This window comes from Vanellus vanellus (assembly GCF_965231255.1).
Source record: "Vanellus vanellus genome assembly, chromosome: 9".
NCBI lineage: Eukaryota > Metazoa > Chordata > Aves > Charadriiformes > Charadriidae > Vanellus > Vanellus vanellus.
This window is the reverse complement of record NC_138914.1, coordinates 15,844,758-15,861,936: the sequence shown is the minus strand read 5'-3', so window position 1 is coordinate 15,861,936 and position 17,179 is coordinate 15,844,758. Positions and strand designations below refer to the sequence as shown.

The window sequence follows — 17,179 nt, the reverse complement described above, 5'->3', positions numbered from 1 at the left end:
GATAGAAAGTGAAATATCTTTGCTTTCACTAAAAGTTTTGATAGAATAGGCACATTCCCATAAAATCTTCCGATTCAGATGAATCAGCATTTTCCCACAGAAAACTTCAATTGGAAAACTTTCAACCAGCTCTTGTTGTGGCACAGGGTCTGGCAATCTTTCAGAAACTGAAATAGGAACAGATGCAGTATTTCCTTCAAACCTTGAAGACTTACCCACATTAGCAGCATTCTAAAAAACTACGTGGGTCTGTGTTGACTCCCAAAGAAGATTCCTTTGCAGTAATATTAAAGAAGCAGCTTAGTATTAACTGGTACTAATAAACATCTTCTGAGTTCTACAACACTGCAAGATTTGTGCAGATTTTTTCGAGTCAAGCTCTCTAAATCTGTCAAAAGACATAAGATCATATAGCAGGATTTGTGATATAGATCAGGGTACTCGCCCGAATCTATCCGCTCCTTCCAGTGGTAACCAATACTTCTTCCTCATCTCCCTTATTAGAACAGAGTTGCAGAGATTCTGTGAAGAGGTTAGGGCTATTTCTATGCTGGATGCAATAGAAATCCATCTCTTTTGGAAAATGAAACAATTAGTACATGTCCTGATGCTGAAGAAAATAATATTCCACAATGGAAAGGAGACTAACTCTACAAATGAGTTTCCACAATAACGTTTCATGAATCTTATCTATCCAGTTTTTAGAACAAGAGTGCTATAGTACATTTCCCGAACACTTGGGGGGGGCAGCAGAGGGCAAAACATTTGTAAATAATACAGCATTCCAGTCTGTATTACTACAAAACGAAAAGTAATGAAATCCTACTCACCATCATTTCAAATACCTGATAAATTTAAACTATGTAAAAAACCTTCCTAGTAGGGCATTCAAAAAGCAATCAGAAGCAAATATTTTAAACTTCACATTTAATAAAACTTAATTTAAAAATGCTCATATGCACACATGCTATCAACAGACCATACATGACCACGCTTATGATACACTTTTTTCAACTTTGTCAATTTAATACAGAGAATATCCAGGTTTACTTTTGAAGTCAAGGGAAAGTGAAAGTTCATGCAATCTTAATAAGAGTATGTTGCACCGCAAACACACATACACGCTTTTTTAGAACCAAACCCATACCTGAAATATCAAAGCTGGATCAATAAATAAAGATGGCTCTTTCTGCAAGTAAGGTAAACAACAAGTATTTTCATTTACTTTACAGCTTACCATTTTTAAAGACTTTTTAATTCTTGTTCCTAGACTATATACGAAGTTGGTCAATAACCTACACTTAGGATGAGCTTTATGCCAATCTGTAAGCAACTAATTTCTGATTTTCTCTCTCAGGTAATATCACCCGTTTAAGCCCAGACCAGCTGAACAAGACCACAGAACCACAGAATGGTTTGAATTGTAAGGGACCTTCAAGATCATCCAGTTCCAACCCCCCTGCCATGGCCAGGGACACCTCCCACTAGACCAGGTTGCTCAAAGCCCCATTCAACCTGGTCTTGAACACCTCCAGGGATGAGGCATCCACACCACCTCTGGGCAACCTTTTCCAGTGCCTCACCACCCTCAAGAGTGGAAAATTTCTTCCTAATAGCTAATCTAATTCTACCCTCTTTCAGTTTAAAACCGTTACCCCTTGTCCTATCACTACAGGTCCTGGTAAGAAGTATTTGTCCATCTTCCTTATAAGTTCCCTTTATATACAGAAAACTCGCAATAAGGTCTTCCCGGAGCCTTCCCTTCCCCAGGCTGAACCACCCCAACTCTCTCGGCCTTTCTCCATAGGAGAGGTGTTCCAGACCTCTGATGATTTTCACAGCCCTCCTCTGGACCTCTGATCCATGTCTTGTACTGAGAACCTCAGAACAGAATGCAGTACTCCATGTAGGGCATCACAAGAGTATGCATGAGTACAATGGCAATTAAAGGAAAGGATTTCAGTGTACTACTGTAATAAGTAATTTAGCAAAAGAATTTTGCTTCAGCTAAAATGTGCTTGCTATGACTTCAGCTAAGATGGGTGTGTGCTTGCTATGCGATTAGAAAAGGGATAGTGTTAGGATATCAGACGAAAGCAACAGCTGAAAGTACCGAACCATTGCAGAACAAAGGGTGGTGTAGTTAGCTAAGATAACCACAGAAGTGTAAAGAATAAAGAACCCACAGGAAGGACATGGTGATAAAGACTTTGAGCCCCCCTCCAACGACTAGCAGGAAGACCCGTGAGGAAGCATAGCGCCTGCGCCGCTAGAAGGGAGGGGGCATGCTCGGGGGTGGGTTGCATTCTAAGAACTCATTGATTATGTAAATTGGGGGTGAGTTGTGTTCTGCCAATTATTTTCAAGGAAGAAACATGAATAAGTATACGGAATACAAAATAAAAAGAAGCGTTTGTAAAGGGAAAAATGAGCCACAGGAGGAGAAATCCCCTGTGTAACTCCCAGCACTGTAATAAATATTCTTTGCTCCACCGAATTTGCCCCTGACTAAAATTCAATACAGTGAGCGTGTTTCTCACACCAGCTTTATCTTATGCTTAAATAGACGAAGATCAAGGCATGAGAATAAAAATACTGTTTGATTATATATATCCTTAGTCACAAAGTAAGAATCAACCATTACAACAAAACTAGAGTGGCTTCCTGTATAAAAGAAGTCATAAAATTACATGAATGCTGTTAAATATACACACCATATTTTAGTGTGCATTTGCTACTGCTAGCTTCTATTTTGCAATATATTTATTTTCATTACTGGAAAGGACTTTTTTTTTTAATATTGATATCTCAGGATGTATCTACACAGCGTAATCTCTTTGCTCTGCCATTTCCTATTTGTGAAGCAACACAAGATTAAGCTCCTAAAGTCATTCATTGTTTGGTAATATTTTTAAACATTCTGGTGGCTCTCCTCTGAACACCATGAACTCCATGATGTAATGTTGTTTTGGGCAGATGTGCACTTCAAAAGTTTTACCCCTTTCACTAAATCCAGGACACACATAGCATATCTAGTACGCCCCACTTTCTAGAGAACAGATCTCAGAAAACTACAGTGGGGCCTGGGGGAACAAAACAAAACAAAAAAATCTCTTGAAAGCGAGGTCTACAGTGTGATTAAGCAAGTTTCAAAAAAAAAAGGACCTTGAGGAAATAACAGGAGCATGCAGGAAAAGGAAGTATCCTGCCCTAACTTTCTGTCCTGTGACTCTGCTTTCCAGAAGCAAGAAGGGCTTCTGGAGAAGGTCTGTTGCAGCCAAGGGAACAGAGATTAAAGAATGTAAGGGGAAAGAATAAGAAAAAGACATGGGACATCTGGAAGCAAACTTGTCTAAGAAGCAAAACCAGAAAGTTAGGAAAGAAAGGCCTGTACAATGCATCTGAAAAGACAATAGACATCTGAAAAGGAATAAAAAAGTAATAGAAACAGGAGTCAAGACATAGGATGTGAATTTTCGTTTCCCTTTTTTTTTTTTTTAAGTATACAGAAGATAGAAACTGGTCAAGGAGATAACATGCAATTGTATGCAGAAAATACATTTGCTGTAAGAAAAGGCAAGTACTTGCAAAGTTTTCAGAGAGAAATTAAGAGCATGACAGGACAGGTAGGGTAGAATAAAAGCTGTTTAGAACCAAAAAAAAAAAATCACATATGAAATTATAGGTAGGAGAAATGAGTATACTTCACCGGATGAAAGGAGGACTGATTGGGAAAAGGGACAGAAAGCATTCAGCAGTAGCAAGGGACAGAAGAAAACCACAGGAAAGAATAGAGGGATCTATGAAAGAGGGAAAGCTGCCTCCTGGCAGAGCCCGGGGGAGCCAAGGAGGGGACTCAGAGAAAAGCTAACGTGGTGAGAGGATGGAAGGGGCTGGGTGCTGCTTGGAAAAAGTATACTGCTTGGAGCATCTGCATGGGGGAGTATATGGCCTCAGATTGCCATATTAGAGGGTAATCTCCCTTCTACCCTCAACACTGTAGGGAAATTATTGCTTCAATGCTTGATCATTCAAAACAAATGTTCGACATTTTTTTCAAAATAAATGTTGTCTGGATTAAGACAATTTAAATTTACTTGAAAACATTCCAAAGCTGGAACTTGTAATGAAAACTGCTGTTTAATCAGATGGATTTCAACATCTTACATTTGTCCCTTTTTCTTTTCAGTGTTAGGCCTATTTTAGACAAGGCAACCCCAAGGGAGCTTGTGTTCATAGGAAAAGAAAGAACTATGTGCCTCAGAGCCACATCAGATTGCTCCAGCAACACAATTACAGCATCACCTGTGAGAAATTAAAGCCCTCATTACAAAGATCAGATTTTTTAAAAGTGAAAGATCACACCACTCCCAACTCTCCTGGAAGACAAACAGAAAAGACGTTACTGTCTTCAGGGACAGACACTGTGAGAGTAGCTGCAACTACAGTCGTCGCGTATGTCATTCATGTGTCATGTCCCCCAACACCCCCATTCTTTTCCAAGAGTATTGGTAAAGGAAGAGGAATTGCAAATTATTTTGCAACAAAACCTTTACATCGTTAATAACCCACATGGAAGACCATAAACTATTCTAACACACTATCTCTGTAACCCAAAACTTTTAAATTTATAATTCTTAACATTAATAGAAAGAAACAAGTTTCTCAGCCAGTATCCTACTTTCCCCATATACTAAGGCTAACGAGTTACTGCAAAAACACACATTTTAGATTCCATAACTAGACTTCTGAACTAGAATAAACAGGGAAGGTCCAAGGCAAACACACATCAGAAGATGGAATACTGAAATCAATGAACTTTCTTTGTTACTCATATAATCCAACTAATTATTATCTATTAAAAGGCAGATACTGTATTTATTAGGTTCTGCTGTTGTTGTAACTGTCTTTACCACAATGTTCAGACATGCTGAACTCATTGGCTCATAACAGAAGTCACTGGCAAAATGAGGCCTTTAATTTGCACTTCCTTTTAAGACTGAAATGAAAGACCATCATTAATGTATTTCAGGCAGCGCTGCCAACTCGCAAATTATCTCAAGTCTCATGGTATTTTTCTTAAAGGTGTATATTCCAGATTCACACAATTAAGTGAAAATATCGGTTTTCACTTTTTGAATTATTATTTTTATCTTTTGTTATTGTGGGGAAAAAAGCCACAGCACTTTAATAGTATTATATATCAAGAAGAGGAACTTGGAATCAGGACTAAGACAGGAGTTGCATCACATTTTGTAATATCACTCTGCTGATGCAATTAATATTTTCCTTGGGTTAGATGTAAAATGATGGCCAAATAACCACCAACAGAAGTATTGTTTCTAGAGATCAGGAAGAAAAACATTTTATATCAGCCTTGGGCAGTTTGCGTTTGCTTCTCTTTGTCAATGTATTCCATCTACTTTGGCTCACCTGAAACTTCTTTTTTGCCCCTGATTCTTTTTAAAAGCCATATTTGGTTCTCGCTATTCAGCAGTGCTGCACTTGATTTTTTTAATCGAGTCTTATTAAGAAAACAGTCTGGGAGAAAGAAATACTAATTATTCCTAGCTTCACAGCAAAATCAGTTGAGAAGTAAAAGGAAGAAAAGGAAGCATTTAATGATTTAACGGTAAAAGTTCTAAATCAAGGTATTGTGGGTTAACCCTGGTAGGCAGCTAAGCATCACACAGCTGTTCATTGACTGCCCCTCAGTGGGATGGGGGAGAGAATCGAAAGGGCAGAAGTGAGAAAACTTATGGGTTGAGATACAGCAAATTTAATAGGTAAAGCAAAGCTGTGCATGCAAGCAAAGCAAATTATGGAATTAATTCACTACTTCCGATCAGTAGGCAGATGCTTAGCTATGTCCAGGAAAGCAGGGCTTCATTATGCATAACAGTTACTTGGGAAGACAAATGCCATAATCCTGAATGTCCTCCCCTTGTTTTACTGCTGAGCATGACATTCTATAGTACAGAATATCCCTTTGGTTAATTCAGGTTCGCTGTCTTGGCTGCATTCCCTCCCAGCCTCTTGTCCACCCTCAACCTACTTGCTGGGGGGGCGCAGAGTGGAGTGAAAAGCTGAGAAAGATTTGACTCTGTAAGCACTGTTCAGCAACAGTTAAAAACATCACTGTGTTATCAACACTGTTTTGGTCCCAAATTCAAAACATAGCACCATACAGGCTGCTATGAGGAAAATTAACTCCATCCCAGCCAGACCCAGTACGTGAGTTCACACTACAAAAGTAATGTATGGGAAAACATGCAGAGACCATACCTTCATTTCAATAACTGTTTGAAGAGCCTTCGTCTTTGCTGGCTCGGGTTGAAGTTGTGTTCTTCTATGTAATTCCTGTGGAGGGACACGATAGAAATAAGCCTGACGACTCATCTTTCCATTACTTTAATCACTCACATGAAATTGTTACAACAAAATAAAAGTCTGATTATTAGAAGCATGTAACTCCAAATGCTACAGGTGCTTCCCTCTCTATAATTCCTCTAGCATAACTGCAGTCCCTATCTTATATTACAGTCAACTCTGACAGCACATGCGCTATCTCTCAAACCCCTATCAATAATTAATGTCAACAGTGACAAAGCCAGCAAGTAATTACTTAATCCAAATACAATGCTCCTGCTTCTGCCTAAACATCAAAACTGAATTAATTCAGTTGTGTTACTAATTCAAACATTGTTAAGTCATTTAAAATCTTTTACTGTAGTTTCTTCTTAGTTTTTCCTCTAATATCTGAAATAAGCCATTTAAAGACATTATATTTAAATTTGACATTTTAAGGATAATAATTATATAGTGGGCTGACGCAGCACCCTCTATAGTAGCAATTACATTTCAGTTTTCACATTTTCATAGTATTTTTATTGCATCTTAATCCACAGATGAAAGAAAAGTAGATTGCATTAGTTAAGATATACAGTTAGAATTAATGTCTATTGGTCTTATTGGTCACGTAAAAGGAGGATAAAGATGGCAGGACTCAGTCTCTTATAAAACACAAAAGTTCTATATTGGTATGAAATATCTCAAAAAAACCTCACATATCTACATAGAACAATGTAAAGCCATAATGAAACATCTCATTTAAGAATTTGATGATGCTTATACCCCTCCCACAAACCGCCTGAGCAGTTTATTCGAAAACAAAACTGAAATAGGACAGATATAGTTCTGTTTGTAGTCCTTTAGAGCCCTTCCCCTCTAAAGGATAGGACCACCATGGAAGATGTCTTTCTCTCCCTTTTCTTTCTACCCAGTGCTCCACATACACACTTGAACAAGCTTTATAACCATGAAAAATACATTTATGCCAGGTAGGCTGAGAAGCTAGGTTCATTCGCCACCAAGGCATTAGCTGACTCCAGAACCCAAGCTATTGTATCTTCCAAATTATGCCTCTCCGAGCTCATCCTCATAAATTTGGGTGCAGGGGGGAACGTCATCAAAAAAAACAAAGATAATTAGGACCCACAGTGTTATTTCCATCTCTTAAATCCCCTTTTATTGAGTGAAGCAAACAATGTACAACTTGACAATCAACTGATAGACTAACAATCAAAAATATAACCAGCTATATGGATTATGCACATTTATTATCCTGCCCCTCCTCAGCCTATCTGAGCACATTTCTGGGGTTTGCCTACCTAATAATCCACAAACTTAAAAGTAATAATTTTTTTGTATCACAAACTATTAATCAGTTTCTTGTTCTGTTAAACAACAAGAATATTGATTATCAATGACTTTGAGAAACAACCACTCTTTAAAGACTATAGTAGAAGTGATTTGGGGTATGTTGTTAAATTAAAATCTACTGATAATAAACATCTTTATAAAATATGTTCCAAAAATTGTGTGGCTTAATATATTAAAATAACTGAAAGAGACAAGTTAGTCATATGTGCTCCATTTAACTGAGTATAGATTACTTAACTTGAAGCGTAGTATATGACAGGACATAATATCAAGACACCCATCCCAAAATTGTCAGGTTTGGCATGCATTTTTTGTTAAAATAAAAGAAGCTGTGCATAGGTAACAGAAAACTTTATGTATACAGAAACGGATCAATACTTATGATCTATTTAATTACAGTTAAGCAGCCAAGTTACAGTTAAATGGGTGGTAAATTAAGACTGTTTAGATCACACCTGGTTTATCTAATTTTTCAGACTCCTCTGTTTGTTCATGATCTTAGCCTGCAAACGTCTGGGGGCACAGGCAGTTTTTCATTGCCTATCTGTACCATAGCTAACAGTGATACCTTAGTCAATGCCAACATAAAAAAAGAAAGAGTTGGATATGCTCTGTCTTGCCTATTTTATTTTGCCCACTCTGCTGTTTCCATAGAAGGGATGCACTAAAACATAACGGTTAAACTGTTAAATTAGATTCTGACCTTAAATAGCCTATGATATCTCGATAAACCACAGCAATGCCTGCAAGAGCCAGATTAGGTGCAAGTATTTGAATGCATACCTAAAGTTAAGTAGGTCTGCGTGCTTCTTTTATTACATTAAATACATTGCAGATATATGCAGGTATGTTTAAACTACCTCTAACCCATGACAACAGTGAATTTCTAGTTTTGCACTGGGCATTTATGGAAAAGTATATCTGAATGATAATTTTTCCTTTTTTTTTTTATTTACAACTAATTCTCCACATTATAAAAAGAAAGAAATCTTTGCAAATCACCTATACAGGGAATCTCTCAATCACCACCAGCTGTTGGTCCTGGTTTAAACAAGTACCTTCACTACACAACTTTTTAAAAAATAAGAGTATGTCATAGATTTGTCATATATTTCCCCTACAAAAGTCATGGAAAAATATTTGGCCAGTCATACCACTATCTGATCAGCAAAAATTACAGCTAATTCTAAGACCGGACTTTGTTCCCCAAGGCCACATAAACTGAGTTGGAGTATAAACAGGATTCCACGCATTACCCAGGGAGACAAACCAGAGTTTCCACCCCCTTAGCCAAAGATGAATAGACTGCCAAAGATGAGTATTCCTAGATGTCTATCATAGTATGAAGCCTTGCCTCATAATACTTTTCCTGTTTGCTTTATGAATCAATCCGATGCTGGCTGACTTAAAAGCTTTTCTTCTCTATCCCTGATGCTAAAACGAAGCAGACTTTAGGATTCTGGAGAAGATCAGAAAATGACTCCCACTTTATTATTTTGTGGGGGTTTTCTTCCAATCAGATTCAAATGTTTGCAGACTCCCACAAGGCTCAGTTCTTGAATTTATGTTGTTTCATGTATGCATTTTTTTCTTTTGGGGTACCTGATTTGGGGACATACTTTTGGGGTACCGATTCAAAAATACTACCTCTTTATGTGCATGATACCTTAATACTGATTGTTTTTCTACCTGAGGTCATCTGGAGGGTTTCTAATTTGCCTGAACAGCTAACCAAGATATATTCTGAACATTTCATGAAATCCTTGTAGACTAAGGAAACCAATTTTTTAATCATTTTTGGAACAATGCTGCTTTGTCTTTTTAATTTCTTTTAATAAAAAGCCCAGGGAGCCTAATAAAAAACTTAAAAAAAAAAAAAAAAAAAAAAAAAAAAAAAAAAAAACCACAACCCAAAAAAACCCAAAATGAACATCAGGGATAGCTCCTTTTAACCTGAACTGCACTGAATGGAACTCTTGATACTTATATCCATGATAAAGTACTTGTGCCATCAACTCTGCAATGATCAAGGTCTATACTAATAATCCCTCAGAGATGTACTCATTTATGAAATTACATTTTCATTACATCCCCTATATGACATCTGTATCACTGCAATTGGTAGTAGTTCTGAGTAACGACTTTGCACATATAAATTTATAATTCTGCACACACAAATTAATTATAAATCTGCATAACCAGATGCCCACACCTGGGATTTCATAATGATGCTTAGTTGTCAAGGTGATTAACACACCCACACAAAACTGACAGGTAATCAGCTCTTTTTCTTCACATCAGATTTACTCCGATATTCTTTACTTTTAGACCAAAATGAGTCTTAAACCAAAGCTGGCCATTTCTTTCTCCTTCCTCATGTTTCTGGGATATTAGATCAGAACCTTGTATTGGCCTCAAAAGTAACTTCAGCATACAATTTTACCGCTAATTTAAATATCAAAAAATCCCAAGAGGAAACAGTTTATATCATATACTTCCTAAAAGAGTGGTGGAAGATGAGTCGTGTACTTTTGTTCAGAAATTGATAAAAAGACCTTGCAAGATTTTATCATTATTGACTGGTATTCAAAATCCACACTGCATAGCATAGTCTGAACCTAATATCAATTAAAACCCAAACAAAACTGCATTTTAATCCCAGCTTTATTATAAGACACTTCATGACCTGGGTGCAAGAAAGCCAGGGTGCTGGAAACTGATCCTCCTTTTATTCTGTTTCTGATTTGTTTTATTAAGATTTGATTTGTTTTATTAAGATACCTAAGACATCAGTGAGTATGTGTTGTTCTGATTAGATGAGATTGAGCTGAAACTGTTAAAAAAAAGGCTACACCAATATTGGTAATGCAGTTCAAGGTTTTACCTTCTATTTACACAAAACTGCCTAAAATAGCATGACACAAAGTGCTAGAAAGAAAAGGACTTTTTCAAAGAAACAGGCAATTTAGAGATGGTATCACGAAACTGTGAGTGAGTGCTTGCATTTCAACTGGTTTACTTCTACTGATTAAAGAACAGAAGGAAAATAGAACTGTAAACCAGAAAGTTTTAAAAAATTAACACCAAATTCATTCAAGATTTATAAGATATAAAGACGTGACAGGAACAAAGACATCAGAATCAAATAACCTTTGGAAGAAGAAAGAGGTTTTAAAGATGGCAGCAACTATACTTAAGACAACATAAAAACAGGCATAAGAAACCATTGTGTCTGTAAATCTAGCTTCTTTTATTCCTCGGTAAAATGTACAAATCTGTAAATCACAGCAGGCAATAGTATAGGAGCTGCTAGTTCTCTCAAACACCTCAAAGCAGACTGCTTCCATTCTCCTGGAAAAGGCGGCCTTGATATTGCTTCTACACGATCAGCTTGTCTGAATTTAAGAATTTAAATCAGCAGTATATTAATATTTCGATCAATTATTTAAGTAAAAGCACAGTCGCTTACTTACCTAAAGTGACTAAACAGTAGTTTCTTCAGACAAAAATACTATTAGAAAGACTGATCAAATTATTTTTAACCAGAGTACTACAAAAATGTAACATATAGGAATTCATTTATTCTTAACATAAAGGCTTATCTTTTCTTTCCTGTTTTCTAACCCTTTACATCTACTCCCAGCCAAAATGGTCTCATAGTAATTTAGATGAAAGCATACTTAAGAAATCCTGATCAAACTCTATCCTTCTGGAAACCGTAAACTGACAACACTGAAAATTTCCATGTTTGGCTCCAGTGTGTAGGAAAAAAAAAACCTATTTTTAGGAAGGATTCCAAAAATCACATTGCCATTGGTTGTCTTTTAAAAACCCGCTACCATAGATAATTGGAACTCTGAGAACCTGTTAAATAAATTTTGTCAAATCCCAACAGATTTTATAGTTTGAATAAATGAAAGTGTGGATACGAGTAATTAAATAATTACAGGAAACTACAGAAAGCTGCTAGCTATACAAGTTCTGTACTAGAGGAAGAGTTTCTTTGTAAATTATGGAAAATATGGAAATTCATTAAGTTCTCACAGTTAAGCAAAATACTCAGACGCATGCTTACTTCTCTCTCCATTTAGCATTTTCAAATAAACAGGCAAATATAAGTTTTGATGAACACAGAATATAGGAAATGCATTAATAAGGCCACCAACAACAAATTAGAAAACAAAGATCAACAGTCCAGCACTGAAGACAAGTCTAGCAATAATCTCATTGGCCTCTTCAACGATTCTGACACCACTCCTGGCCTACATTTGAAAAGTTGGGCATGTTAAAAAGAGTATGAGTGAGAAAGGAGTTTTTACACCAGATTAAAACCACCGTATTGAATCACTAGCCAAAAACATTTCTTTACAATGATCATACTTCCATTTATACCTGAATTCATGCATAAGAGAAGGTCTTATGATATGTTTTACCAATACGCCTAAAGACAGACTACAAGGAAAAATAATCTGAGCATTAAGAAACTCAGCTTTCCTTTGACTCGTATGTCAAAACCACCTTAAGCAACTATGTATGTTGTCATACTGGAAGAGCGTCCTCTGGCAAGAGACCACATATAAAAAGTTTCAAGTGAAAAGGCGATTTGTGTATGGAGGTTGAAATGCATGTGGGACAATTTAGTTTCTAATTGAAAGCACATAGAATGTTTCCTGAAAGGAGCTACTGAAACTCTACTTTCACCAGAATCCTTGAAAATTTATTTCTTTTCTTCGTGGAAGGAACAAAATCTCTAGAGGATCATTTCTTCTTTTTTTGCCAAATATCATTAATATTTTTCCTCTTACCAAAAATCACTTTTCCAAAGTTAAGTGAAATGTTAGCACTTCACAAGTATCTTCAGAGAAAGAAACCTGACAATAAATAGTTTTCTGTCATTCACATCCTAATTTTATTTAAAAACCCAGAACAAAACGCCTGAGTGCATGCAAGTAAAGGAAGGCCATATATTTGTTTTCAGGGCTAGTCAATTATGTTCAGAAAATAAATGTTCCAATCAATACTGACACTTCTGCAGAAAGTATACTCTCTGGAAACATCATGGCTAAGAAACTTTCTCTTTCCAGTGCATATGAAGCTTAAAAACTGCATGGAAAAGTATGCCAATTTTTAAAAAACTAAATGTTTAAAATAGATATTTATTAATAACCAAACTGCACTAAAAGGAGACACTTAATTTACATTAGGACACTAGAATGAAACATAGTTGGGAGTTATAAACCAAGATTTTTAGGCATTTGCATTTGGGTGTGGGGTTTTTTTGGTTTTTGTTTGTTTTTTTTTAGAAGACTTTCTCTCTCTTTAAAACCACATCTTCAAATTCTAATAAAGTAAACGCCTTATCTAACAAATCCTTTCTGTAATCCATAGTGTTTAAAAAATCCTTATCCAACAAATCCATGATTTTAAAGATTTATTTCCACCCTCCAAAACTGTTTGCTCCTTCCTTCCACTTTAGAAGTTTGAACACACAAAGAAGTTTTTTAATAAGTTTGAAAAAGAAAGAAATATCACATCAGTTTTACAGTAAGTGTAACACAATACTAACCATGATATAATAATGGAATTCCATATTAGGGCATAACTAAGTAGACTTCCCTAGCTCCTGCCATCAGAAGCATGCAGGCATTGCTTAAAAGGGTAAAGTCACAGCAAAGATTACCAAATACTATCCTAAGATCCAGAACACACAACAGAGATGCTGCTGTGTGCCAGCTCCACTCTTCATAAAGAAATTAAAACAAAACATTTTAAAGCACATTCAGTACTGTGAGATAGGACGTTACAAGCAATGCCAACATATAGCACTTGTATTTCTATGGGTCATTTCATAAAAGCAGAGGAAAACACAGTTTTCCAATAGTTCTTCCCATATTCAAATAACTAACATCCTGCTAGTTTAATTATACAAGCTGAAATGTAATAGTTCTGTTCTAGAAAAGCAAAAAGACAAAGGATAATATCCATTTTAGTGCTTGCCCCACCTTCCAACCTATGCACACACCCAGTGATTTTTTTTAATTTCTATTCTGCATCTGTGCTCCTCCTTCAGACTGAATGCAGGTGAAAAAATTTAAATGTTACTTCTTAAATGGAAGCAAAATACCACTGCCAAAAACAGAGTCAAACTTGACTACTCAGAGGGAGAAGTACTACGTTTTTCACACACTTGCTGGACAGATCTCTTAAGTTTACTGAAGAATGTATTAGCTGCTGTTAATATACACTGAACTTCAAACATGCTGTTCACTTTTGTGGTAGTAATCACTTTTGTAACCTTATCATTGATGAAACATCAATCCTTTATCAGAGTATCACTGCAAATAGCCTGAGCCAACCAAGGAAAGTGTTGGCATTCCCTGTGTGACCCACATCCCCATATCACAGTAAGGCTTTAAATTGATTATCACGGGACTTCTTTAATTTTGAAAAGCATAGTTTCATAGGTGTATCTGCTAATATCCATACTTTTTATTAATGGATATACTGGTTTGTTATCTTGCTAGCCTACCTTTTACTGTATCCCTTACTGTCTCTTTTCTCTTCACGTTGGCTCAGTGAAATCACTAGCTAAAATAATTTATGGTTTTGATTTTCAGTTCCCTAATTCTCCAGGAAGTGTTTTTCTAAATATGGGTGGGTTTTACTCCCATGCATTTAAAATTACTGTTGGTTTAGGCAATCTAATATTTAAACATCAGGCCTTAATCAGCAATGCCAACAAACATCAGAGCTAATAAGACTTCAAACGTGTAAATTCCTTGGCTCTTTGGTATAGCAATTTTTTTTTAAATACAAAGCTTTGTGGTGATATTTGTGGTGTCCCTCAGGGGTCTGTATTGAGACCAATACTATTTAATATCTTGATCAATGACACACAGCAGGATTAAGTCCACCCTCAGTAAGTTTGTGGATGACACCAAGCTGAGTGGTGCAGTTGACGACACTTGAGGGAAGGGATGCTGTCCAGAGGGACTCTGACAGGCTGGAGAAGTGGGCCTATGTGAACCTCGAAGTTCAACAAGGCCAAGTGCAACACCCTGCACCTGGGTCAGGGCAACCCCCAGTATCGATGCAGGCTGAGGGATGGATGAATGGATTAAGAGCAGCTCTGCTGGGAAGGACTTGGAGATACTGGTAGATGAAAAATTAGATAGCATTATTTTATAACATAAAGATTACAGTTACCACATTGTCGTGTACCAGGATGTCAAAGCTCTCAATTAAGAAAATTATCTCCCCTACGTATTCAGACAAATTTCATCCCTACATTCCTAAGCAGTTAATATACATGCAAGTAAAAGTGTTGGATTGCTGGATCAAATTACCGCACAAAAGGATTGCCTAAGCACTATATTCTATATGCACAGAAGTTGGGGTTTTTTTTAAGAATATGTCATATCAACATTAATAGTCTTTGATTAGCTTTTTCTACTACATACAATTTGAGTGTGTGATTTAATATTGTGAAATAAAGAGTATATATTTGTATGGATGACAGTAGTAAAAAGGATCATTGATCAATAGAAATTCTAAATAGCTGTTAGGTTATGCAAATACACGACAGAGAGGGACAAGAGAGCACTAACCTAACTCTGCAAAAGAGGTGGACAATTTTTCATACAATTTGGGTGTTGAAGTTTTGGGGGGATTTTGGTTTTTTAAGAAAAAGCTTGTAAGCAACATAGAAACAAATACATTTCTGTTTTTTTAAACTACCTTTAAAAACCTTTAGAAGTCTAAAGCCATCAAATTTTTTCAAAATGTTAAATGAATTGTTTGGGAAAAAATATTTGAAATAGCTTTTATTTTCCATTGCCTTTGATCTTTTTCAAAACAATTAGAATGCAAGTCTTACACTTAAAGAATCATGCTTTTCAACCTAAAATAAATTTTACGCTTGCCAAAAGAATTCACCACACCACACAACCCCCCCTACAAAAGAAAAAAAAAAAATTATTTTGCATTGACCCGTAAAAAAAGAAAAAAAAAATCCTATTTTTGGATCTGCCAGAAACTTAATCAAACACAACAATTCAATACAGATCTACCTGGCAGTTGAGATACGCTAACAAAGTCAGTCTTGCTCAGCAGGGAAGAGGTAGGGGATAATGACTAAACATTTGAGAATGCAGAATGCTCATTTCACTCTGAAACTTGTATTCTGCAGAAGAGCCCAAATGCATCATTCCAGGAATACATTTAAATCGGAATATTGTAAAATACTGTTCATAGAATCATAGAATGATTAGAGTTGGAAGGGACCTTAAAGATCATCTAGTTCCAACCCCCTGCCACGGCCAGGGACACCTCCCTTGAACACCTCCAGGGATGGGGCATCCACAGCTTCCCTAGGCAACCTGGGCCAGTGCCTCACCACCCTCAGAGTAAAGATATCTTCCTGGTATCTAATATAAATCTACCCTCTTCCAGTTTACAACTCTTACCCTTCGTCCTATAGCTACGCTCCCTGATAAAGAGTCCCTCTCCACCTTTTCTGCAGGCCCCCTTTAAGTAATGAAAAGCTGCTATAAGATCTCCCCAGAGCCTTCTCTTCTCCAGGCTGAACAACCCTAACTCTCTCAGCATGTCTTCAGAGGAGAGGTGCTCCAGCTCATCTGATCTTCTTTGTGGCCCTCCTCTGGACTTGCTCCAACAGGTTCACATCCTTCTTATCCTCGGGGCCCCAGTGCCGGATGCAATACTCCAGGTGGGGTCTCTCCAAAGCAGAGTAGAAGGGCAGAATCACCTCCCTCAACTTGCTGGCCATGCTTCTTTTGGTGCAGCCCAGGATGTCATTGGCTTTCTGGTCTGAGCGCGCACATTGCCAGCTCATGTTGAGCTTCTTATCAACCAACAACCTCCAGCCGTTCTCCTCAGGGCTGCTCTTACTCCATTGTCCACCCAGCCTGTATTTGTCCTTGGGATTGCCCCAGTCCACGTGCAGTACCTTGCACTTGGCCTTGTTGACCTTCACGAGCTTTACACGGGCCCACCACTCAAGCCTGTCCAGGTCCCTCTGGATGGCAATCTCATCCCTCTGGCATGTCAACCGCACCACACAGCTTGGTGTCATCAGCGAACTTACTAAGGGTGCATTCAACCCCACCATCCAGCTCACCATGTTGATGGCATATGAAAATACTGGAGTGAAGTGAACACCACCATTGTCATCTACAGAAACTAGTTGGGCTGTGTTGCTTGCCGCCTATACCATGTGCTACCATAGCTACAGAAGATAATCATTCAAATCACACAGTAAACAACCTGCACAAGTATTTATTGTCCAGCTGAATATTTACCCTTCTATGAATTCTGTCAAGTGTCTGTTAAACTGAAGTCCATACAACAGCTCACAATAATTAAAAACATTTTAAAAAAAAAGAGGAAGAAAATCCACTTAGCACCTGCTCCGATTCTTTTTCCATTGCCTGGGAAA

General features: G+C 37.1%; 1 protein-coding gene across 1 annotated transcript in view; it reads right to left on the bottom strand.

Moving 5' to 3' along the window:
• Positions 1 to 17,179, bottom strand: part of ERC2 (ELKS/RAB6-interacting/CAST family member 2) — a gene marked incomplete at both ends in the record, with an annotated part of 454,823 nt that overhangs the window by 344,989 nt on the left and 92,655 nt on the right. The window contains one exon of the mRNA XM_082487881.1: positions 6,286 to 6,360. Within this exon, the coding sequence (XP_082344007.1) occupies positions 6,286 to 6,360 (75 nt within the window). The remainder of the gene's footprint in view (positions 1 to 6,285; positions 6,361 to 17,179) is intronic.